This window comes from Hemicordylus capensis, chromosome 2 (genome assembly GCF_027244095.1).
Source record: "Hemicordylus capensis ecotype Gifberg chromosome 2, rHemCap1.1.pri, whole genome shotgun sequence".
Lineage (NCBI taxonomy): Eukaryota > Metazoa > Chordata > Lepidosauria > Squamata > Cordylidae > Hemicordylus > Hemicordylus capensis.
Genome location: NC_069658.1, coordinates 259952969 through 259978224, shown reverse-complemented (window position 1 = coordinate 259978224; position 25256 = coordinate 259952969). Strand labels below are relative to the sequence as shown.

The following is a 25256-nucleotide window of genomic DNA, read 5'->3' as shown; positions in this document are numbered from 1 at the left end:
TTCGTGAGGCATTACTGCCTTTGGGTGGAGAGTCTTGCAGCAGGTAGTTCCTTCTTGAGGCCAGATCTCACAGCTCCCTCCCAGTGGGTCATAGGGGCTATGGTAGGTCCCAGCATCCTTTGCGGATACAACCCTCCTCTGAGGGAAAATGAATCATTGGCACTTACCTGAAAGGTCATTTTCCTCAGAGGTACGGGTTGTATCCGCACTCGCCCGCTTGTTCGTCCGGTCTGTATATTCTTCTGTCCTGATTCCAGCACCCTTCTGTCTCCCATATTACTGTGGGGTGGTTTCTCTCCAAGGGTGGATTGTCCTCCCTGCAGGGTTTTTTTCAGTTAAACTAGGTGCTGTAGAGGGAATAGACTTTCTTGCCGGATGTACTGCTGTTTTGCTATGGCGCATTATCTGTTTGCCTTTTCTGCTTGTTTCTTACCTATTTGGTTCTGGAGCATGTTTTAGAGCTGGCTATGAACTAGAGTCTGAGGGGGTTGCCCCTCCCTCCTGCCGTGAGCTGAAGCTTTGATTGGCCCTGTCTAGGAGAAGGAGGTTGAGACAACCCGGCATCCTTTGCAGATACAACCCATACCTCTGAGGAAAATGACCTTTCAGGTAAGTGCCAACGATTCATTTGTCACTCAAGCATGTCAAGAAGTGGTGTGGCTGCACAAGCTACTGTTGGATTTCAACATAGATGAACCAAAACCCACTGAGATATTCGAGGATAATCAAAGCTGCATCCAGATCTCACAAATGGAGAAAATTAAATGTAGAATAAAACACACTGTAACAAAATATCATTATGTGTGGGATGCACATGAAAAGGGACTTGTAAAATTGATGTATTTTCCAAGTGAACAAATGGTAGCAGATGTGCTAACTAAGCCATTGCCCAGGGATCGTTTCAAAACCTTGAGAAAGAAGTTGGGACTTATAGACAGCAACATGAGCTGATGAGAAGGAGTGTTGGAGCTAGGACTCTAGCAGCATCAGCTCTCAGCTGCAATGTCTCATAGTGACGGGTGGGGGGATTGGGGGTCATGGATAAAAGTGCTGGGCTCCTCCCCTCTTTGTTCTTCCAGTGCAAGTCTACATTTTGTCTCTCCAGCGATGGCTGTTTGTTTTGGTCTCTCTCTTCAGCCATGAGCTACAGCTGAAATTAAGCTGCAGGCCTTTTCACATTCATTTGTAACCTTTTCTTTAAATAAATCCTTGTAGTTCTTCAATACTAAAGAACTGTCTTAAGACCTCTTGCTTTGCTGCTTCCACCAAAATGGTTTTGCTTTGCTATTTGGAGACTGAACTGCCATTCTTCCCCCTACATCATCCCACTCATCCACTCCAGGACCCCAACTCACAGCATGAGATGAGAACTCAATACTGGTAGAACACAACACAGTTGTTTCAGTGCACAGCACTCAGTTTATTTATTTGACATATTTCTATACCACCCAAAACTTACATCTCTAGGTAGTTTACAATAAAACAATACAAACAAAACAAAATAAAAAGATTAAAAAAACATTACAATAATTTAAAATTTAGAACAATGTTAAAAATTATTAAAACAGTATCTAATTAAAAGCCTGGGTGAACAGATGTGTCTTAAATGCCCTTTTAAATGTTGTCAGAGATGGAGAGGCTCTTATTTCAACAGGGAGTGCATTCCAAAGCTTCGCAGCAGCCTGGGGCTGTGGGGGACCAGACTTCCACCCTGAAATCTGGTGGGGGAGGTGGGGGAATGAATGGCACCTCTGTCCACTGGCTTATCACCCTCCGACTGCAGGGCCCTTACTCCTTGTGTAAGCATCAGGCTGGCTGCAGATCCAATTTCTTCTTACGGAGCAATGCAAAGACATGGCAAAGCCAGTGCTCAGATATGCACAGTCTCCATTTTCTCCTTTCAGCTCCAATCTACAACAAAAGCACCAAGATAACAGTCAAATCAAGTCAGGTTGAACATTGTCTATTTCAAGAGAAAGGAAGGCATTCAAAGCCACATAGCTCAGAGCAAAAATGTACTGCACAAAAATGTACTCCAGGATCTTTCGTTAAATGGGTAAAGAGCTCTGCCTTCTGTTATTTAATTTCTAGAGCAGGGTTAAAGTAAAATAAAGTTGTGCTCTCAAGTCGGTGTTGACTCCTGGTAGGGATATGCACGGAACCGCGGAGCTGCGGTCCGGCACTGGGGTGGGGGGTTCCAAATAACGGCGGGGGGGGCCTTTACTCACCCTCCCAAGAACGGCGCCGTATTTATGTGAGTAAGCGAGCGGCATACCTCCCTGCCGCCCGCTTCATTCCCCCTCTGGGCGTTCCCTCCGTTCAAATTCTGAATCGGGCGGCAGGGTATCTCCCAGTCCCTGCCGCCCTATTTAATGCCCCCGCTCGGCTGGCGGCCGCCCCATTCAAGCCTTCAAGACCCCTGCCGGCCCGGCCCTTCCCGGCCCTTCCCTTCCCTTCCCTTCCCATCGCAAGGGGGACGAGCGGCAGAAATCCCTGCCTTCTCCCTTGCCGGCTGCGCTGCAAATGGCTTCTAAGAAGCCTTTTTCGCGCATGCGTGCAAAAGAAGCCTTTTTTGCGCATGTGCGAAAAAGGCTTCTTAGAAGCCATTTGCAGCGCAGCCGGCAAGGGGGAAGGCAGGGAGTTCTGCCGCTCGTCCCCCTTGCGATGGGAAGGGAAGGGAAGGGCCGGGAAGGGCCGGGCTGGCAGGGGTCTTGAAGGCTTGAATGGGGCAGCCACCAGCCGAGCGGGGGCATTAAAGAGGGCGGCAGGGACTGAACGGAGGGAACGCCGAGAGGGGGAATGAAGCGGGCGGCAGGGAGGTATGCCACCCGCTTATTCACATAAATACGGCGCCGTTCTTGGGAGGGTGAGTAAAGCCCCCCCCGTACTCCTGTGGACCCCCCCACCCGAACCAAAACCACCCCGTGTCCGGACCGGTCTGGAGGCCTTTAGAATGGCCTCCGAACCGGTCCGTGCACATGACTAACTCCTGGCGACCACAGAGCCATGTGGTTTTCTTTGGTAGAATACAGGAGGGGTTTACCATTGCTGATCTCCCGTGCAGTGTGAGATGATGCCTTTCAGCACCTTCCTATATTGCTGCTGCCTGATATAGGTGTTTCCCATATACCAGCGGGGATTTGAACCAGCAACCTCCTGCTCACTAGGCAAGTCATTTCACCGCTGCGCCATTATGCTGCATCAAACTAGCATCAGTCATGCCATTTACATTGCCAAGACCACAGACATGAATCTAATCCATTCCTTCACACACAGCACTATTCCATTGTTTATTCCAAGCGCTTCCCCCAGGCTTCAATCCAATTTTCCCTAATTCCATTTTCTTTCAATGCATTACTTGTAAACATTGGTTTAAATCCCTATGGCAGAGCTCCTTACAACTTCTTCTAGAGGGCTTCCTGAGCAAGCTAGAAGAGCAAGGTGAGTTCATGTGATTCGAAAATCTATCCACTGATATCAGCAATTGTGACAGAATGCCAGATCTATCTCAGACTAACGAATTGCCAGTCTACACCTACTTTGCATTTGTTATTACCATCCCAGAGCCCTGACACTGAGAAGAACAAGAACTCACATGTTGTTGAATTCTGTCCCATCTGCCCATTTCCAGGTTTGGTGAGGGTCCTTCCGGAGTCCAAACCAGTGACCAATATTGCCCATGTAGCGCAGCATGAACACCTTAGGTGAACACAAAGACAGGTTTAGAACAGTGCTTTCAAATGAGTTTATTTTCTGTCCCCCTGTACTCTAGCTATGCTTACTACAAATTGTTTAAGTAGCACTCAGAAGTCTTAAAATCAACATTAGAGACAGGGGTGGGATTAGAGACAGGGGTGGGTAAAGGACTGAGCTTCATGTATTGCAGGTGGCTGTGAGAAATGTCAGTGGGAAGTGAGGTGCAAGAAAGGAAAAACTTTGCTGAAGGAGAATGAGGAGGAGTAGGGGTAGGGGTAAGCTGGTGAGTATGCATCCACCAGGATATTGACTGTCTGATAGTCTGTGGCAAGTGAAAGTGGAGGGATTGAGAGTCCCTCTGTGGATCGAAGTTGTGGAGGAACCAGTGTTGGAGGGTGTGGGATCATAGATGCATGTGAAAAATGACATACATCATGGAGACCGTGTAGCCTAGTAGCTGTTGGATCATCCTGGCCATGTGATAGCCTCCTGAGGCCACTCTCATGGCTAGTGAGGTGAGGTCGTGGATTCTTCTGTGTATATTTTGGCATTGGTGGAATGGAACAGAAGGCATATCAGCTCTATGCATCTGGAAGGGATAAGGTGGGACTTTGTGTGGTTGATTTGAAGACCCAAGTGACTTAGCAGATCTATAGTAGTTGCAATGGCAATCATTGTGATGTGTGGGGTACATCCTACATTCAGCCATTCATTCAGCCTTTCATCTATAGGAAGATTTGGATGCCCTTTTGTTGGAGGAAGGCTACCACGGGAGCCATGAACTTGGTAAACACCCTGGGGGCAGAAGCTAGGTCAAAAGGTAGGAACTTGAACTGATAAGTTTCCATCCCAATCTTGAGATAGAGGTATTTTAGATGTTGGGGGCCATATGGTGAGTGGTGATATGCGTCTTTCAAGTCTAAAGAGGTGAACCATGTTCCTTTCTGGAGAAGAGCAAGGATGAACAGGATTGTGATCATACTGTTATGATCAGTTGGGCCGGTCCGCTTGATGAATCAGCTAGAACTGGTTCAAAGCAGTTTGCCTGCGAACTGGTCTGGTTCATGGCAGTCCGGTTCATGATCGAACCGGTTCTGCACATCCCTATCATGGGTGAACTTGAGGATGCAGCTTGGGAGTGTCCAGGACTCTCTTCTGTGGAGCATTGCCTAGTGGTGGGGATGGAAGACGCTTGTGACAACCATAGTGCTTGCTTTCACAACCACGAGCATAATTTAGAGGCTCTGTTTTTGCACACCTGTTTAGTAAATTTTAGACAGTGTGTGCACCTGTCCACGATATGTGCCTCACCAAGGCAAAACAGGCAGAGGTTATGTCCATCTGTTGAGGGTAGCTTGGCCCTGCATCTTGTACACTGAAGGTAACCTTACTGGCCATATGCCAAAGAATGCCAATTCCTCGTCCTTCCCGATCCCTTCGGGGGTTGGGGAGGGGTTGGGTGTGTGAAAAATAATGCAAAACATAGAAAGGAAGAGCATATGAAACTAAAAGAGAGTAAGACAGAAATTTAATAAGAAGGTATAACCAAAAAAACACCCTTTAAAAATATATCTAGAAGTTTGGAGCATTCCTAACTGAAGTTGATGTTTTGGCGGATGAAGAAAGACTGAAAGAGGGAAAGCCGATGCAGGTACATACCACTGGAGGGGGCGGGGTTCCTGCCAAAAAACCTCAAGAAAAATAGAAGTTTTGAAAATTCCCAATGTGGTCTCTGTGTGACCAATTATTAAGGGGGTCACCTGTAATTAGGAGTATTGCTTTGGATAGGCTAATACAAGTCCCAAAAAGAAAACAGATCCAGGACACCAGCTGAATTTAGTTCATCAGTTTATTGTTACACCCTAAGTATTAGCTAAACTATAGTTCATTCACTCACACATGCAAACTTACCAGCCCCACTTAAAGGTGATCAGTCTTTAATGGGGTGTTGGGAGAAGCTGGGGGCCCCACGATCTTTGGTGCTTCTCAGATAAAACATCTGTTGATGCCAGACTTAAAAGGGTTGCCTGTCTTTGAAGTTGTTTGCTGTTCCATGTTTACATCCTTCTGATCCCAGGATCGACCTTAGTCCTTGTTTTCCAAGCAACTCCTTTTCTCCTGTCTTTGGCATTTTATCCAGTTTTCTCTGGTCGTTTTGGGCATTTCTTCCCAACATTTTACCATGTTTTGGGGGACTGGTATGTCCTTTGCTTACTCATGCACTCTTTCAGACACACACAGAGATTTTCTTTTATCATTTGTTTAACCAGAAGTAAATCATTCTATTAGGTTTGCTAACAATCCTTGAAGTAGGAGCAATTCCCCTCATCAACATCAATACTTCACTCACCCCTGCTAACTGGGCAAAGAGGCACCTTTTACTGTGGTGATTCTCTTTATTTAGCAGGGGGAGAGTAACTGGCCCTATTCACCCCCAGCACAGTACTTCCAGTGACTGTTGCTGGTGTGTGTCTTATGTTTCTTTTTAGAATGTGAGCCCTTTGGGGACAGGGAGCCATCTTATTTGTTATTTCTCTTTGTAAACCGCCCTGAGCCATTTTTGGAAGGGCGGTATAGAAATCGAATTATTATTATTATTATTATTATTATTATTATTATACTACACGCAGGCTATAGAACTATGATATAAACAATCACTTTTAATCAAATAATTATACTAGCTATATTACATGTCATCTGCGCAGGCGCAAAGCCCATTCATGTACAGAACAGAGACCATGATGAAGAACCTATGCAAATCCTTGCAGCCCAGATTGCTCAAAGCAGGGTAAACCAGCTTTTGTACCCTGATTTTAATCAAGGTAAGAGGAGAGGAGAGCTTTCATGCCTTGCTTTTCTGACCATATGGATCGACTCACCTCTTCTATCCAACCATCAGGATCCAGCAGGTATGGAAATAATAGAGTGTTGTGGCTACAGGGGCTGCCATCCATGGATGTGCCACTCTGCAGAGCATACTCTGTGATCCTATGGATGTAGCCACCTCCGCAGGGTTGGGTCTGCCTTTTGTTCCTTTATGTCCAATCAGAGAGCAGCTGCTGATGTCATGAGGATTTCTAATCTGCTGGCAGTGTAAAGCATGCTGGGAAGGCATGGAGGCCTCAAAGGACTTTATGCTCCCAATTTTAACAATGGACATTGTGTCTGTCTTAATTATGTGCTTTTTGGGTTTGTTGACAGAACCAAAGTTCTGCTTGTGTGCTACTAATGCGGTAAGAATCTTCAGCCCATGCGAAACAGCTGTGTGATGTGAACAGGCCTAGTAAGTCAGAAGAGGACAAAAACGCTGTTGGATGCAAGGTGTATGGTATAGCATAATAGAAGCACAGAAATGAGGATGAAAGAGAATTCTTAAAGCAAGCCTCAAAGTGTGCATGGGGGCTGAGAAATACACCACATCCACCTATACTGAGCACAATGATGCATATTGAAATTTGATTAGTACAGATGGCAAATTCAATTATACTGTGACATTATTCGCTCCCTCTAGTTCTCCCAAATAAAGCAAGAGACAAAGTTCCCAAGCACTTATAGTATGTGTGAAAGTATGTGAAGTACAAAAAACCCCAATGGCAAATAGCTTAGAAGTCCAGAGACAAAAGGGGAGAAAAGAGTGGAGAATAGGGAGGGGTGACAACAAATGGTACAACTAGTTCCTCCTATACCTTGGCAGTTGTTTTCCCACAATCCCAGAGGACTCAAATGCTTTCTTTTTACCAAACATCCATTCTGCACTAGTCTGGATTGTCTAGGCCTGATGCATCCCTCAGTGCTCAGTCTTGCTTCAGAACTGCTTAGTGCTCTGTTCCTTTAAGACCTAGTGGCCCTTATACCTTGACTGCTTATTCTGGCATCTTCAGCAGCTATACCAGGGCGCTTTCCAGATTAGACCCTGCAATGGGGTCCCAATGTATCTCTGAAGTGTGCTTCCGCACTTCCTGTGTTGTGACACTGCAGTCCCTACGCGCTGCTGACAGTAGGGTGCCATTCACAGTTCCAATGCCTTGTTTTGGATTTAATCACTGCAATGTATTGCTAAAACGTAGGTCTGGCATAAAAAGGTCACTGTATTTTCCGGTTGTTAGTTTTTGCGAGATTGCTCCCCCTGCTGGGGGCTTTGCTATTTATGTTTTGAATGCGATTTGCCCGAACTGAAGCATTTTGCCACTGTTGAGCAGGTAATCTGGAAAGTGCCCAGGTAAATGCCACATTCAGCTGGTTTGAACATGGAACCATTTGCTCTACTTTGCAAAATCCAAATCTCAGGCCCCTTGCCTTTCCACAGTCTCAGCCAATTTTTGTTGAGCCCGTCTGCCCTCTACTGGTCATGGCTAAAACTGGCACTGTTATGGTTGCCTTAGTTAAAATTGTTGCTACCTGCTCTTTGTTGCAACAATGCAACATAGGACTAGCAAATGCTATATCCAGGACTAGTAAATGAGTATTTTTACAACCCCTGTCTCAAGCAGCAGCTCAGATTCAGAGCCTGAGGAGGAAGGGCTAGCTAGACCAGTACTGGACCCAGGCCCAGGCCCTGACATTGAGCTGGAGATGGGGCAAATCAGCCTGGAGCCCCAGGAACAAGAACACCCAGTTTGAAACCCTTAAGCCTGACTTCCTTGAAAAACCAGCCCCTTTCTTACCACCACCACCCCACACACACACTCCCTATGATGATGAGTGCATCAGCAGTGGCAGCAAACCAGGAGGCATTTGATGGGAAGGAGGAGCATAAGACTCTGGACTCTTTAAGACTCTTCTCTCTCCAGAAAGTCAGACCAGAGACTGAGTGAGAAGGAGTCTCTAGGCCTCAGGACATTTAATTTAGGGCTTCAACAGAACCCTGGATCCCATCAAAGCAAGGTGCTCACTCAGAGCTCTGTGGTCCTGCACCTCCATCCTGGCCTTTCCATTTGTGCCGACAGTTCTTGGAACCCCCATCCTCAGAGAAAGGACAGGACAAGTACAACCACATATACATCCAGACTAAGCTGAAGCCCAGGGCAGGAGGGGCCATCATCACCCTGGGCCCAATGCTGAATTAAGGCCCTGCACTGCAGCCTGCTGCACTGTGCATAGCAGAGAGTTGGTTCTCTCATATTTAGCAGGAGAGAAGACTAGTTCTTATGCAGCCTAGCATAGCATCCTTCCCAGGAGCTGTTGTGTGTACCTTGTGTTTCTTTTTAGACTGTGAGCCCTTTGGGGACAGCAAACCATCTTTTTCCTCTTTCTGTAAAAACAGCTTTGAGAACTTTTTGTTTGTTTGTTTAAAAAGCAGTATATTTATTTATTTTATATTAATAATAAATAAAAAGCAGTATATTTATTACTATTTATTTATTTCATTATCATCATTATCACCTCAGGGGCTGTTGTCATTTTCTTCTTTTGTGGAGAATGAGATGGGGAAAGTTCCTAAAACTGTGTATTCTCTTAATAGCGTAAAGCTGTCTTGCTGGATGGGAAGAAGTCATAATGCTTCTTTCCTGGGTGGTAAAAAGCCATAATTAAGCCAGCAGTGGTAGCAGCAGGAGGTCTCTCTTCCCTCATTCTCACTAGGTCTCCTTCCCATGCTTGGAGGAAAGGAGACACAGTGGAAGCGAAGAAGGAGATACCACTTGCTGCTGCTGCTGCTGCCGCCGCCACTGGCTACCAAGGCAGTGTGGAGAAGCCCAGCAGCCTCCCATGTGATGGCAACCTGTTCTCCAAAGAGCTGCATCGGCTTGGGAAGTGGGGGGTGGTGTGGTGTTAGCAACAGGGTTCTCTTGACGCCAGTCTGGGGTGGGATGAGGCGGGTGTGGGAAAGAGGCATTTCGTCTGTCATCCTCAGGTGTGAAGCCAACATGAACTACCCAGGTAGGAGGCAAGGGGACACAGGGTGACAGGAGCACATTCTGCCTCCCCCCAAGAGGCCCCCCAAAGGCATGCCTGAAGTGATTGCCTCAGTTCACCTTACGGGGAAGCCATTACTGGCCTGGAAGAAGAGACTGGAATAATATGGCAACAGGAGTCTTGCAGCAGTATAATTGCCTGTAACATTATTAGTTTAAAACATTACTTTAATAAGTATTTCACTCATTCTGATAGATAGATAGATAGATAGATAGATAGATAAACTTTATTACGATGGTAGATCAGACAGTACAACAAAAATCATTACATAAGACTAGAGCATATAATACAAACAATGTAGCAAAACCTAGCCATATTGAAAGTGATCTCTTTACAAAAGTTAGATCATTCATTCTGAAAAATAAAATTATTGAAATTTTTCCACTGGAAAAATCAGGAAAATTCCTCCCCCTGTTTCCCATCCATTTGCTGTGGGGCTCATCTGTACTACAGTATCAGATTCAGGGGGTCATTCAAAAATAGGCAGCTATCTGATATCACCAGAACTTGCGTATTGATTTTAAGGTGCTTCCAAGCTGGCAACCCTACCAAGTTGGCAACCCTACCAGTTCTCCAATTTTGGAGGATTGGTGCCTGCAACATGTTTTGGTGGGATTGTCACCCAGGGTTCAATAAATTGGTTAAAATAATGTTCTTTAGTTTATTTTTCATGGGGTTTTTTTAGGGGTGGGAGCTTGAGAACAGGGGTATAGCTATAATTGAGCTGATGAGTTCAAAGAACCTGGGCCCCCAGCTCCTGAGGGCCCCCAGATCCACCCCTCCCTATTTTCTTCATTATCTCCCTCATTCTGAGGGGCCGCCAGGGAGAGGGCCCCCCTCTCCCCTAGTTACGCCCCTGCTTGAGAAAAATGCAAAAGTTTAGAAATTCAGTGCTTTTTAGCTTGAATCTATAGTTCTTAAATCTAAAGAGAGAGGTCTGAAGGGAGTGGTTTCAGACTCTTGAGTGGTAAGAGTCATGCTTCTTCACCAATCAATGGGCTGTGGGGGAGGGACACAGATGTCTTTATTATCCTTGTGCATTAGATCTCCTGCCTGCCTGCCTGAAGCCAAGCTCCAACCAACCACCAACACCACTACATATCACCACCAACACTCTCTTCCTGCTTGGGCTGTGATGGCCAACTCTGAGTGCTCTCCAACACAGGTTGCTCTGCTCTGCACAATTCCAGCACTCCATGGCCAGCCAGCCTTTCCTAAAATGTCAAAGGTTGCACTGAAAAGTGGGGAGGTGCTCCATGCACTGCCCATTTTTGGCATCTTTTTCTTCAACAGTTTTCCAAATGATTTCAAATACATCCAACATCACCAGAGCCCATAGAATCCAAATCTGACATTGTCAAAGTTGGATTGGTTGGCTCCAAATCTGAATCTGAATTTTCTGAATGTGCACAGGCCTGTTATATACTTATAAATAAAAATAATGGCTGTGTGTCACCTGCCCCAATCTGCTTCTATGTATCTATCTATCTATTGTGCCATTTATTCTACAAGCATGTTTTCTCAAGTTTTTGAAAAAGACTTGTGGGCCTTTAATAACTATGCATAGAGGAGAATTTTAGCAGCTGCAATTCCTGCAGCAGTAGGACCCAATATACTGCAGCTGCCGAAATTCCCCCTTCTAGGTAATTGCTGGAGGCACAAGAGTTCTGCCTTCTATTCAAGAGTCTGTTGCATTTTGTCATCCTACTCCAATCCCAGCCTGCTTCACATGTACTGCCACTGGATGTGGTGATGGACACCAATTTAGATGGTTTTTAAAGTGGATTAGACAAATTCATGGAAGAAAGGGCTACCAACAACTACTAACCTTGATAGCTGTATATTTCCATCAGAATCATAGGAGGCATATCGCTAAACCCCAGGTGCTAGGGAACATCAGCAATAGGGGGCGGTTGCCCAGAATTCCCTACATGCAGATTTCCTAGATGCACCTGGCTGGTCACTGCACGAAGCAGGATGCTGGACTAGATGGATCTTTGGTCTGATCCAGCAGGACTTTTCCTATGTTCTTATGTCACGGTTAACCATAGAACATTCCTGTCTCTCATCACTTTCCTTAAATCCTGCATTTCAATATCTTCACCCAACCTTTGTGAAAAGCTGTCAACCCAAACAGTGGTCCAGCAGTCAAGAAGGAGAGTTTGTTCACATCGGGTTATGATAATGCAAGTAACATCAAGTTACATCATTGTGCTTCTTTCAGGGCAGTGGTGGCCCGGGAACACGCCACTGGGGGGCGGCAGCGGGACGCACCTTTAAGAGTAAATGAATTCGGTGCTTACCTCTGCTCCCGTCACACCTGAACGCTGTTCGGCGAAGCAGCGTGCCGCCCTGCAGCCCCTACGGCGGGGAATCGCCTCTGCCACTCACCTGGCTTCCACGGAGCCGAGCCCCCGCCAGTGGCCAGGTGAGTGGCGGAGGCGATTCCCCGCCGCGGGGGCTGCTGGGCGGCATGCTGCTTCGCGAAACAGTGTTCGGGTGCAGTGGGAGCAGAGGTAAGCACCGAATTTATTTACTCTTAAAGGTGCCTCCCACAGGCCGCCACTGTTTCAGGGGTACTATAGATCTTCCTTAGCACATTAGGAAATAATTCTCTCACATACTTAGAAGTGTCACATATGTTTGACACTCTTACCTTTTCTGGCTCGCTCTGTATTACAGCCAGGGAGGAGCCACGGGAAGTGCAAAAGCTCTGTGCAGAAGTCCAGTCTCTTTCTTCCTCGGAGAAAAAGTAGCATTTCCCTTTATAGTTGATCCACCGAGAGGGGCAGGCTGTAGAGGGCACTGGAGCAGGTGTGTCAGGGCATTGTGGTGCTGAAAAGGAAAGACAAGAAAACGTTTCTTCTGTCTTAGAGCATGACCATTTGTGAGGACCAAAGGCAAGCATCTACAGATTCATTTGCCAGCTCACCAGTGGCGAGTGCCCACAGCCCTCTGGTGAGCAGGACACCAAACACCACACAACTCTCCTCACCAGAGGTCTCATTTTCACTCCCAATTCCGAGAAAATAAACAGCAGTAGGAAAGGGCTCCCAAGGTTTCTTACCATCTCTATATCCCAGTGCAAATGAAAGAAAATCCACTTCTCTCCTAACCCCTCTGCCTGTGTGCTAGAAAAGGATCTGAGGGGAAAGAGGGGATTGGTGGTGACCACAGATAATGGCTGGCTAGCCTAGTGAGCTAAGCCTAAATGGGTGGATCTCTGAACAAGAGGTATCAAATGGACCCTCTTACCAATCCCATTACTAAATAATAATACTAACAACAACAACAATAATAATGGGATATTAATAATATCTAATAATATAATATTGTTATATTATATTATAATAGAGCTCTTCTCACAATCAGTGAGAAGAGCTCACGGGCTGTCTGTGGGGAAGGAGGGTTTTTTTTTGTTTTTTGTTTTACACATTTTATATCCTGCTCTTCCTCCAAGGAGCCCAGAGCGGTGTACTACATACTTGAGTTTCTCTTTCACAACAACCCTGTGAAGTAGGTTAGGCTGAGAGAGAGAAGTGACTGGCCCAGTCACCCAGGAAGTCTCATGGCTGAATGGGAATTTGAACTCGGGTCTCCTCGGTCCTAGTCCAAAACGCTAACCACTACACCACGCTGGCTCGTTAATCTTTCCTTTCCCGCAGACGATCTTCCACCAGTCCCTGCATGGGCAGATCGCCTGCCCAGATGTGCGGTGGCTCTCCTGCAGCTCATCCGGCAGCATTAGGGGTTGGGGCACCAGGACACACTGCCCTGCCTCCTGGAGCCCCAATAATGCACCACATGAGTGCGGGGTGCATTACTGGGATCCCCCTCGCTCCCCAAGTGTGCCTGCCGTGGCTGCAAGCAGCCGCGGCAGACACACGATCACAAAATGAGGTCAAGGGCATGCTTGCTCCCTTAACCTCATTTAAGCAGTAGGATACTTAGGTGGGTTTGCCACTGTGTAGCCACTGGGACCAGGCCCGATCCTGGTGGTTCACATGAGCGTGCAAAATCGGGCTGGGATCCCTTGGCCCAATTTTGCATGCTCGTGTGAATAGCCTCAGTATCTAAAGCAGTGATTCTCAAACTTGGGTCCTCAGGTGTTATTGGACTTCAACTTCCATAATCCCCAACCAAAGACCACTGAGGCTGGGGATTATGGGAGTTGAAGTCCAATAACACCTGAGGACCCAAGTTTGAGAATCCCTGATCTAAAGCATCCCCAAGATGTCTGCCTAATCTTTTCATGAAAAACTACAAGGAAAGGAGTTCCAGAACCTCCTAAGCAGCTTATTCTGTAGCTGAACTGGGCTGCCTCAAAAGGAACATTCACAGGGATGGAACCAGCATGTAAACAAGACCTCCAAATGTGGAACCAGCAAATATGACCCAATTGTTTCTAGACTATGAAAAATGTTACTAGGCTAGTTTAAGGCCTACAGAGATGAATGTTAGTGAACTCAACCATTTAACAGAAGAATAAAGGCAGATCTGCCTTTCTTCCCGAATTGGATGGGAGGAAACCACAGGAAAGTAGCTCTCACGCTGGCTTCAAAAGTCAAACAGGTGAAACCCAAGAGAGGTGAACGTGTGGCAACATCACTGGCTTCACTGACCTAGAACCACGCACTTACTTCGTCCATGCAGGCACACAGTGATGATGATGACAATGATTAGCATTAAGATGTCCATGACAAGGATTTTACAGCAATGGTTGAAGCGATTCCCTGAAAGGAAATAAGACATACAAATAATGCTGGAATGGATGCCCAGTGAAAGGCAAGGAGTGGATGTATCTCATTGGTTCCCCCCCCCCCCCAGCCCACAGTCTGACCACATGAACAAAAACACCAAATCAAAATCTTCATGATGGTGATGTCAGTTATTAATGCCAGGGCCAGGTTAAAATGTATTCATTTGTTTATTTGTCCTATTTATTTTATTATTTTATTTTTTTACATTTCTATCCCGCTTTTCCTGCAAGGAGCCAGAGTGGTGTACATGGTTATGTTTATCCTCACAACAACCTTGTGAGGTAGGTTAGGATGAGACATACATGACTGGCCCAGAGTCACCCAGTGAGTTTTATGGTTGAATGGGGATTTGAACTCGGGTCTTCCCAGCCCTAGTCCAACACTCTAACCACTATGCTATGCTGACCCCCAGGTGGTGTACACTGTTCAAAAACACAGCGACAGTAAAAACAGAATAAAAACAATTAAAATGGTTTTTAAAATGCTTTTAACTAAAAGCCTGAGAAAACAGGTGCATCTTAAGGGTCTTTTTAAAGGCAACCAGAGATGAAGAAGCTCTTACTTTGACAGGGAGCACATTCTAAAGCTCTGGGGCAGCCATAGACAAGGCCCAGTCCATCTGTCATGGAGGCCAGCTGAGAGGTGGAGGCAGGACACCCTCCCCATGGGAGGATGGGTTGGCTGCCACCAGTTCTCTCAAGATGCTGGGAGCTGGCAGCAGGTACGTTCAGCTTCTTTAAAAGTTATGTCCTGCTGCCCTCACTGCCCCCGCTCCCCAGAGAAGGCCTCACTGACCTTTGTTGGTCAATGGAGTTCTGTAACAGGGCAAGCACAGTTGCATGACAGGATGCCCATGGGGAATAATGTGTGTCTGTTTTTGTTGGAGATGAACTTCCAGTGCATCGACCTTTTGCACCAACTGTCCTAACGACCACTAGGGGCATTGGGAGTAGAGACAGTGAGTCAGGGTCTCCCTATCTGTCCCGCGCCTTGCTTGGGTGACACACCCTAGCTCAGGAAGGCAGCAGGTGTAAGCCTGCTCCCTCCCCTTCACCGCCAACCCCCCAAGGGGGCCTGGATCCTTCTAGGTTTTGCACACCCCGGACAGCGCAGGCCAAGGGTTTGCGAAGTCCTGAAGCCGGTTTCATGGCGAATCATCTTCTCTGGGCTGCACAAACCACAAGGGAGCAATTGACCAATCACCCATTCAACTATCCAAGGGTGGTCACCAGGGGCGGAGCCACCATTGGGCCAACGGGTTCAAAGAACCCGGGCCGCTGACCAATCAGGAGCCGTGAGAGCGGCCCCGACATGCCCCCCACATCTGACATCAGACGTGGGGGTGGTAGTTTAGCTTCCGAGCGGGGGCCGCGCGGCCCCTTTGGGAGCTAAACTAAGGCTGGTGCTGCATTCACAGCGCCAGCCAGGAGCAGCTCTTCCCTGCAAAGGCAGGGAAGAGTCGCTCCTGGCTGTGTGCTGAGAACGCAGCGCCAGCCTAACTAGCTCCTGAAGGGGCCGCGCGGTCCCTTCAGGAGCTCAGACTGGTGCTGCGTTCGCAACGCAGCCCAGAAGCGGCTCTTCACTGCAGAGAAGAGCTGCTCCTGGGATGCGTTGCAAACACAGCACCAGCCTTTGTCTAACTGCTGAAGGGACCAAGCAGCCCCTTCAGTAGTTAAGCTGCTTCTCCCGAACGGAGCCTCAAGGCTCCGTTAGGGAGCCAGACCACGTCCCCTGTGTCTGACGTCAGACGCAGGGGTGGGGCTATCTGGGCGCCCGCTGCAGCCGCACACGGGCTGCCGGTGGGCTAGCTACGCCCCTGGCCTCCGCCTCTGCTTGAGGCCGAGGACCGCACAACAGCTAGCCGCCAATGAAGAGGAGCTGCTGCCAAGAGCTCCTCTTCGCTCAGAATCCTCCGCTGGACTGAGAATGAAACTGGGGCAGGGAGCCACCGAAGCTGCCCCGAAGCCCTGCCCCTGCAGCCCGTGGCCAAATAGGATTCTTCTTGGGCCTCGTGCAGGGGCTGGGACAACTGGCCCTCCCCACAGCATGAGGCAAGGACAGGGGCATTCACACAGAAATGTGTATATGTGAATAGGGATGTGCACAAACCAAGATTCGTGCACTGGTGCGGCACCATGGGGAGGGGAGCAGGGAGTAGGATCTTTTAAAAGAGGAGAGCTTGCTGCTGCTGCTGCTGCTGCTGCTGGGGCAGCACTTGTCCCAGTACCCACGTACAGCACCAGCGAGCACATGGCATCCATGCATACGCAGGTGCCATGTGCATGCTGGCACCATGCACGGGTACTTGAAACAAGCACTACCGCTGCAGGAAGCTGCATGTGGCAATGGAGATCAGGTAAGGACCTGCTCTCCTTTTAAAAAAGACTCTGTTCCCCTCCTCATGGTGCCGAACCAGTGCATGAACCTGTTTGTGCACATTCCTATATATGACTAGACAGCTAACATCTGAATAGGGTTATAGAGTTAGCTGAAACTGGGAGTGCAGCCTGAGAGGAGGGTGCCCAAGCTGCTCTCTGGAGGATCTATCTGGTAGGATTTCCTGTTCACTTTACCCTGTATGTTTAAAGAGCACATATTACAAAGGGTGTCATACATGCTGCCACTTTCTGCAAAACAGTAGATCGCCCTTATACCAGGAGTGGCCAACCAAAGGCTCTCCAGGCTGCTGTTGGATTACACCTCCCATCTTCCCCAGCCTGAAAAATTGTGCCTGGGATGATGGGAGTTGTAGTCCAACAACAGCTGAAGAGAGCCTCAGGTTGGTCACTCCTGCCCTATACTCCTGCTTGTGCTCTAGCTTTGTGGCTGGTTCTGTCTCCAGGGCTTTTAAAAAAACAGATACTGAGGAGATTCTCATGATCAGCAAAAAGCGGGCTAAGGGAGCCTAGCCCACTTTTTGCAGATCGTCTGCTGCCACAGCAGCCGCATAGCTCCCGGCAGCAAACTCTCCTAATTCCCCCTCCCCTTAGCTGAGATTAACGGAGCGAGCACTCCGTTAACCCTGTCTTTTTTTATCATGTGTTGCCATGGCACAGCTCTGTGCCGTGGCAACACATGAGGAGACCCCCAGCGGGAGGCTAAAACAAGCCTCCCGACCCTGGGGGTCTCTCCAGGATGCCCCGTTCACACGGGGCATCCTGGAACTTCCAGGGGCCGCGCTGGCCCCGATCCCCACAGCCTCTGCCAGCTCCGTGACAGAGCCAGCTGTCGTGATCGACCACCCTGGACTTTCTGAGGATCATCTGCAAACCCTTTGAAGGTGGGTCTCACCAATTGTGAGAGTCACCTCACTATCTTATGATGTTAGGGGAGGCTTGTTTTTGAGCTTACTGTGGTGCATGGGAGGAGCTTCACTTCCTTGCCCTCCTCACCATGTTACTCGTTTTGCTCAGCTTCTTACCTGTTTCTTAGTTCTATGTCTCATTTCTTATGTTCAGAGGTGGGGAAACCATGCAAAGTGGATCAGCTCCTCTCTCAGAAAAGCCAAAGCAGGTGTGAAATATGTGTGGTTTTAGGAATGATGGGGAGAAGTCTGTAAGAAGGATGATCATCCATTCTTAGTAACAGTACTACTTAGAACAGACCTCAAGAAAATATGCTGAGTCATCAACTACTATTACCATACATCGTAATGCAATCAATATAATATCCATGTACAAAGGCAGAATACCTCCAAATAATTAGAGATGATATTTTTTTAATTAACTGGATTTTTTAATTGCTTCAATTCCAATTGTTCATGTGTTTAACTTTTGGTTACAGCTGCCACTTAAAAAAAACACACAATTTGGTTGATATAAATCAATCAGTATTGATTTATACTAACTCACTTACCTCTTCAAATTCAATTAATGACAGTCTGTCAAATATACAGATTAAAGCTTCATTCTTCTATATAAAGGAAATGTGAGAAAAATGTTTGACTACTAAGTCAAACATTTGACTTAGTTTGACTACTAAGTGAAACTACTAAATATTATAAATATAATACAAGAAATGGAAAACCTATGAGGATTCACAGGCGTGAGAGCTTGAACCTCCCTTCTCCCCTGAAGCAATCATTTGGGGCTTTCCAAAGTCAACCCCCTCACCCACTCTTAAATATATTAAAATAACAATAAATAAAAGGTGATGAATCTCCACTGTAAAAAGTGCCTCAGGCAAATGTTGCATTAAAAACACATCATGCACTCTTCGAGTATGTTATTTGATAGGCTATCCTGTCTTTTCTCTCTTTCCCTCAAGCCAAGATGTAATACCCCCAGCTGAGTCAGGATCACTATCTCCAACTCAGATCCTGAGGAGGCTTCCTCAAGGGAGGAGGAGGAGGATCACACTCTAATTGGACCCCCTCCTGCAATAAGGAAGGTCCCCAGGAACCATAGCTCCTGGATATCTGGAAATTGCCTCTTTTACTGAAGCTCCTCCAGAAAAACTTGAGAACACAGGGGATCCATTACCCCACAGCGGGCCCTCTAATCCATCCCTGGAATTCCCATGAGGAACAGAGGCAATGTCAAGATTGGGCTAAGCTCAAGCATTGGCAGCAAAGTTCCTGTCTGGCAGCCCAGGGCCTGCTCTGGAAGAAGGGAGGCCAATTCAGGCAGCTGTCACAGATCTGGGCCTGTCTCAGCTACCTGAAGAGGCAGGGCTCCAGTTCCCTATATAAGCACAGGATTTTCAACCTGACCTTGGCTGGTGCATCAGCTCTACTTCATGAGTTCCTCCTAGACCCAGCTCTAAGGTTCCTGCTCTAGCTCAAGTTCTGTTCCAGCCTCCTCAGCCACTGGCCCAAACCTCTTACCTGATCAACCTGACCTCATTCCAGATCTTACTTGCCTCTCTGGCTTGGACCCTCAGCCCTGACTCTGGCCTCGGGTCTCAGCTCAGCACCTCTATTTAACACCTAACCATCTTCACACTGCCACAACGAAGTACGGACAAATTGTCCTGTACAGACTCAAGGATTTGATCAGCCTTCTGAGTGACTCACTGCCTCCGGAAATTGCATTTTTGTTAAATAATAAGACTTCAGGAAACTGAGCTACATCCTCTGTCCAACCCAATTTCCCTACAGCTGCTACTCAATTCTCCCTGTCCATTGGCTTTCCTTACAGTTTCTCTTTCTATAGCTGTTGTTGCTCCCAAGCAGGACAAAGAACTGTGATCTGCTTCATTCCGCTTCCTTCTTCTCTCTTCCTTTTTGTCACTACTGTGGGCACTTCTCTTCTCTTTCCCAAACTGAAGTCTGGTGCTGGGTCTTATTCCTGCAGTGTTCTTTGCTCCCTAGCCCTCTCTGGCCACCATTTCCCCCCAAATGTCTGCTGTTTTGCTTCCATCCTTTCCTGAATTCCATGACTCTGCAAGCACCACCATCCCCATTATTTCCCATTTCATCTCTTTTTTCATGCCATCTACCTGAGTTTCTCTCTCTTTTTTCCTGGCCTTCTTCCCCCCACCCCCCACCATTGAAGTTCAGCTTGCAAAACAAAATGAAAAGTCACCCAAGGGCATCCCATGCAACTTGCTTCTAGCCTCAAAAGCTAGTTGCTCCCTTAATGAAATTGTAAATGTAAGAATGAACTGAACTCATCGAGACATGACTCTAAATAAATATGTATAAGGTTGGGCAAGCGGTTGATAATGAATTGTTTAATCCAGGCCTACAAATAAGTATATAAAAGTGTGTATCAAAGTATAATTCAAAGTAGTTTGGTTCAGATCCCTAATAGAATATAAAGCCGGCAGGTTGCTCAGAATTGAGAAGCCTCTCAGTAACAGAGGCCAAAGTCAAAGACGGAGGCCCCTCTCAAGAATGTGGGTCAAGAAGCCCACCAGAGATAACAGGTACCAGGACCTGTCAAACACAGGCCATTAGCTAAATTCCTCAGTCAGCAGAAAGAGGATCTTGCTGGTACGAGGAGATACAATAGGGATTAAAGTTGTCAGAAAGGCCAGGTAGTAGCTCATTTTCCCAAGCTCTAGGTGGCACCTCTGGAATATGTATGTTTAATAACAAATAACATGTATTAATTGCTTTGTTGATATACTTGTATGTTTGACACCTATAAAAGCTAGCCAACTGTATGGCTTGGGCATGCAGTATTAGCCAGATGTTCTCTGACTGTGCTCGTGTCTTTCATTACATGAAATAAAAGCCTTTTTTAAAAAAACACTGCGCCCTTGTTGTTTGACTTCATTCAATCAGGCAACAAGTATAACTGTGGGAATTTAGTCTAATCCTCTTTGGTTCCTGGCAAGACGCCCCATTCTCTATCCATGTGATAGAAGGATGAACGGAAGTGGATGAATCAAACAGGAAGGCTAGATTCCAGAGGGTTTTCCCGAAGCAGGGTAGCTTTGTCCATGAGGAGAAGTGAGGCAACAGCCTCTGGCAGTGAGTGCCCCACTGCCCCAAGCCATTAACATTTGCTAAAAATCGCCCACTTGCCCATTTCTTTTGTGGGCTGGCTGCTAGGTAGCACCCATCATGCCCTACCACACAACCCACTTTTCTGTCCCTAGGAGCTACTCATGGGGGAACAATGGGTTTCCCCATTGTTCCCTATAGCTGAATGTTTCTAGTTTGTTTCCTTGAAACGGCCAGTTAGAGCACTGTTTTGATGAGACATATTGGCAATTTTGCGTTTCATTTTTAGCTTGAACCAAAATGCAAAATCAATTTCATGCACATCCCTACTTTCTCTCCCTCCTCTCCTCATTCCCAACACATCAAATCCTGCTAGAACAGCACTGAATATTAGGAGCCCCAAGTGCATGGAAAGGCTTGGCTATTAGGAACAAATTTAGAACTTTTGCAGGGGGGAGCATCCCCCCCAACCAGAGTTGACCCAGTCCATTGTGTGCCTGGGGTTGCCTTGCCTATCTCTTTCTGATGTGGGGAAGAGAAGAAGGGGATCTCCACAAACAACTAAGCAGCTTCTTGGCTGCAGTTTCAGTAAGATCCATTGACCTCACTGAAGTGAAACTAACTTCTGAGTAAACACCGATTGGATGGGCCTGGCTGCTTGTTGCTTAGTGCTTTACTGCTTGTTTATTATCATAACTTAAAAGAGCTTGTTAAGCTTGTTTGCCTCACTTAGTCAGGGCTTACTTTGCTAGCAAGTTTTTATTCTCTATTATTTGTTCATCTTGATAGTATAGGGATTGCTGTTTGGTGAGGGAAGGATTGGCAGACCAGTAAAATGGCCTCTTGGCTGGGGACCTCCAACAGGCTTGTTTGCTTGAGGGGCAGTAGTATCTGTTCAAAAACAAGAGATCTTTCCCATTGCCTGTTCACTTTTGGCATTCTTCATCTGAATAAAATTCTTATTTTATTTACTATGATTGATTGATTGATTGAGTGTGCTTACATACCACCCTATACAAAAAGTCCCTGGGTGGTTCATATATAACATTTATATCCTACCTTTCTTCAACAGCACTCAATGCAGCATATACAGGGTTCCCAGGTGGTCTTGCACCCAGGTGCTGACTAGGCCTAAGCCTACAACAAAGTTGCTGCAGCATCAAGTGTCTGCAGTTCAGATCCTGTACACATCCTGGGATTTAAATCTCATGTATATAGCAGTGTATCTCCTCTGGGCCATGACCTCTGTGTCCTTTGTGCACTTCAAAATAACTTTCAGGGAACCAGGAACATGTTGTGGAGGTAGGAAATTGGATCCCCCCCTCAGGTGCCAAAAAGTCTTGGATCATTCTGCAACTGAATAGTGGCTGCAGAGCTCTCCTGCCTTCCATGGTTAAATGCTGCTGTGCCAATAGCTGAATTATCAGGGAATTCTGAACTGGTGCTAAAGTTACCCTAGGCTGACAGAAATTTTGCCACCAGGGGAGGAAGGGAGATGCTGCTGCTTGGCAAATTGCTTCCTCATCTCCCTTTTCCTTTGGATGGATTGTTTTAAATTCTGGTATATCATGTAAATTACTGAGAGTTGTGTATTTTGGGTGGTATACAGATATACGAGGGGGTATCCAAAAGTTTTAATTATCACCATGAAATAAAAAACATACAATAGTCACTTGCAGTGGTCAAAGTTAGTTCTTCTCCATGTAGTCTCCCTGCAGAGTCACACATTTTTGCCAGCGTTTCTTCACCTGTTTCAAGCCCTCTTTGTAGAAGTCCTCCGCTTTGCTCGAAAACCACTGTTCCACTTCGAAAATGACATCCTCTCTGTCGTCAAATCGCCGACCACGAAGTGATTTCTTCATCTCGAGAAAGAGGAAAAAGTCGCTTGGCACAAGATCAGGCGAATAAGGTGGATGCTGCAAAAGTTCATAGCCTAACCGGTGGGCGGCGACAACGGATGCTTGGGCCGTATGGACGGGTGCATTGTTGGCCAGGAGACGGACGCCTTTGCTGATCATGCCACGACGTTTTTGTTTCAATGCATCACGCAGTTTCTCCAGAAGGTTGCAGTAGTAATCGCTGTTGAGGGTCTTGCCCTTCGGAAGGTAATCGGTTAAGATTACCCCGCGGCTATCCCAAAAAATGGACAGCATCACCTTCCTGGCATATTTCTGGACCTTCGCCTTCTTGGGAGGGGGGGAGGATGGATGTTTCCACTCCTTGCTCATTTCTTTGGTCTCCGGATCGTAGAGGTATACCCAGCACTCGTCCATAGTGACGAGACGAGCAAAAAAATTGTCTTCATTCCACTCCAACAGAGTCAAATTCTGTTGGGAAAAGTCATGGCGAGTTTGCTTTTGAAGAGGTGTCAACAAGCGAAGTACCCAGCGTGCAGACACCTTATTCATGTGCAGTTCCTCATGAATAATCCTCCACGCAGTTCCGTAACTTAATCCAGTCTCCGCCATCACTCTTTCCATGGTCGATCTTCTGTCGTCGAGGATAACGGCCTCCACTTTCTTCACCATGGCAAGATCATCCTTGATTGAGGGTCTACCCGCTCGTGGCTCGTCTGTCAGGGACATGTGACCACTTTGAAAGTTCCTCTTCCACCTCACAACTGTGTCATATGATGGGCTTTCATCCCCATAGACAGCTTTCATTTCGTCGTGGATTTGGCGTGCGTTGTTGCCCTTCAAATGGAGGAACTTTATGACACTTCGGGCTTCAATTTTGTTCATCATGCAGGTTCATCATCCCAGAGCGGAGGACTTCTACAAAGAGGGCTTGAAACAGGTGAAGAAACGCTGGCAAAAATGTGTGACTCTGCAGGGAGACTACATGGAGAAGAACTAACTTTGACCACTGCAAGTGACTATTGTATGTTTTTTATTTCATGGTGATAATTAAAACTTTTGGATACCCCCTCGTACAAAATAAATAAAAACTACCTGGGCCGGGCACAGAGCATCTGCGCCGCCGGCAGCCCACTTCTCCCCCACCCCTGCCTGCGTCTCCCCCCCCTCACCTGCCCCTTGCCCAGTGTTTGCTGGTTGGCGGGCTGGCCGGCCAGAAATCTGGCCCGCCATCTCCTCCTGCCTGCCAATTCCCAGCGGCTGGGCCAGCCCAGCCCACCGCCACCTCCTGCTCCCAGTGGCCGGCACATCGCTGCCTCCTGCTCCTGCCCGGGCATTGCAGAGGCCTGTGGCCTCCAAAATGGCCACTGCACTGCCGGAAGAAGGCCAAAAACCGGCCGGAGGGGGGCATAACGAAGGCCGGCGGGGGGGAGGGAGGACCTCCACAGACCCCCTGCGCTGCCTCCAGGAACTCCCCCAAGGGGGGATAAGGTTAAAAAAAATATTATTATTACTAAAAATGGTCCACAAACCCCACTCTGGACCGGACTGAGCCGAGGGGGTTTGAGGGGGTGCTGGACCGAACTGGCCTGGTTGGGTTCGAGTCTGGTCCGGACTCGAACTAAACTGAGCCAGCCGGTTCCATGTACATCCCTAAATGGTGCTACTGAACTTTGGCTGATCAATGTGGTAATGTTGGAGTAGGTACATATTGGGCTAGCAGACTGAAGTTGCATGCATTTGGGGTGCTTGGTGGGGTGAATGTGTGGCAGGAGAGGGCAAGATAGAACAGCTATGGTTGAGTATGAGGTTTAACTATAGCAGACTTGAACATGGCCTAACTGGTGCCTGGGGCAGCATGGTGAGGCCTCACCGATCCTGATTTCTGCCAATCTCCCACCCCCATTTCTCCACTTACATGGCAAAGACCATGACATATGCCAATTCCACCCCATCTCCTACCCACTCTGATCACCCCCTCACTCAAGGAACAACATTTCCAGACTCCTCCCTGATCTCCCCCACGCCCACTAATGATGTGCAGAATACCAGTTCCTCTGAACTCCCCTGACCACCAGATTTCCTGGATCCTTGATTTCTCCACATGCAACACACAGAGCACCATGCAGTAATTGGCCCCACCCGCTAATCTCCCGCTAATCTCCCCCTGATCCCCCCAATTTCTTCCTACTCACAATGTGCAGAGTGTGCCATTGACCACTTCCACCCCATATCTCTCACTGCACCCCACCCCCAACTCCAACTCTGCATCTCATTAGCAGGCCAGCTCCATATGACAGCCTAAATAACTATTACTAGATTCCAGCCCATACCCACAAATCACTAAACATTTAACATTTAGTGTTGTCAGTTCTCTACAATATGTATTTAAAATTTGTACGCTGCCTTTCTCTGCAGACTCAAAGCGGCTAACAAAAATTAAAAGAATACAAGAAAATGAGACTGCACCACTTTTTTTTTTAATCACATGCAGCCACATTTATACAACCAATAACCACAAAGCAATATCAGAGCATCTTCAAGAAAAAATGAAAGGTTTAAAGACCCGGAGGACAAATGGTAGGCTAGTCCACCAAAATCCCCACGATACTCCTGAAGGACCACTGAGCACACTCTGAT

At 47.2% G+C, this 25256-nt stretch overlaps 1 protein-coding gene across 2 annotated transcripts; it reads right to left on the bottom strand.

The window, feature by feature from the left end:
- Positions 1-1402: 1402 nt before the first annotated feature.
- LOC128341982 (early activation antigen CD69-like) lies at positions 1403-19311 on the bottom strand. Of its 2 annotated transcripts, XM_053288714.1 has the most exons (6): positions 19195-19311; positions 17791-17922; positions 14250-14342; positions 12266-12444; positions 3596-3699; positions 1403-1911 (listed from the first exon to the last, which is right to left on the bottom strand). In XM_053288714.1, exons 3-6 carry the CDS (start codon positions 14305-14307, stop codon positions 1767-1769), a joined length of 486 nt encoding a protein of 161 aa, XP_053144689.1. In that variant the 5' UTR covers positions 14308-14342; positions 17791-17922; positions 19195-19311; the 3' UTR covers positions 1403-1766. The 2 variants fall into 2 exon arrangements, with proteins under 2 accessions (XP_053144689.1, XP_053144690.1); XM_053288715.1 differs by lacking the exon at positions 17791-17922 and having other exon boundaries at positions 19195-19249.
- Positions 19312-25256: the final 5945 nt, after the last annotated feature.

Excerpts from the sequence above, each read along its gene's own strand:
- LOC128341982 (XM_053288714.1), bottom strand. The coding sequence starts at position 14,307 with ATGGACATCTTAATGCTAATCATTGTCATCATCATCACTGTGTGCCTG. Across the intron at positions 3,700-12,265 it reads TACAGAGCGAGCCAGAAAAG|GTGTTCATGCTGCGCTACAT; the intron begins GTAAGAGTGTCA and ends TGTTCACCTAAG. Across the intron at positions 1,912-3,595 it reads GGGACAGAATTCAACAACAT|ATTGGAGCTGAAAGGAGAAA; the intron begins GTGAGTTCTTGT and ends CTTTTGTTGTAG.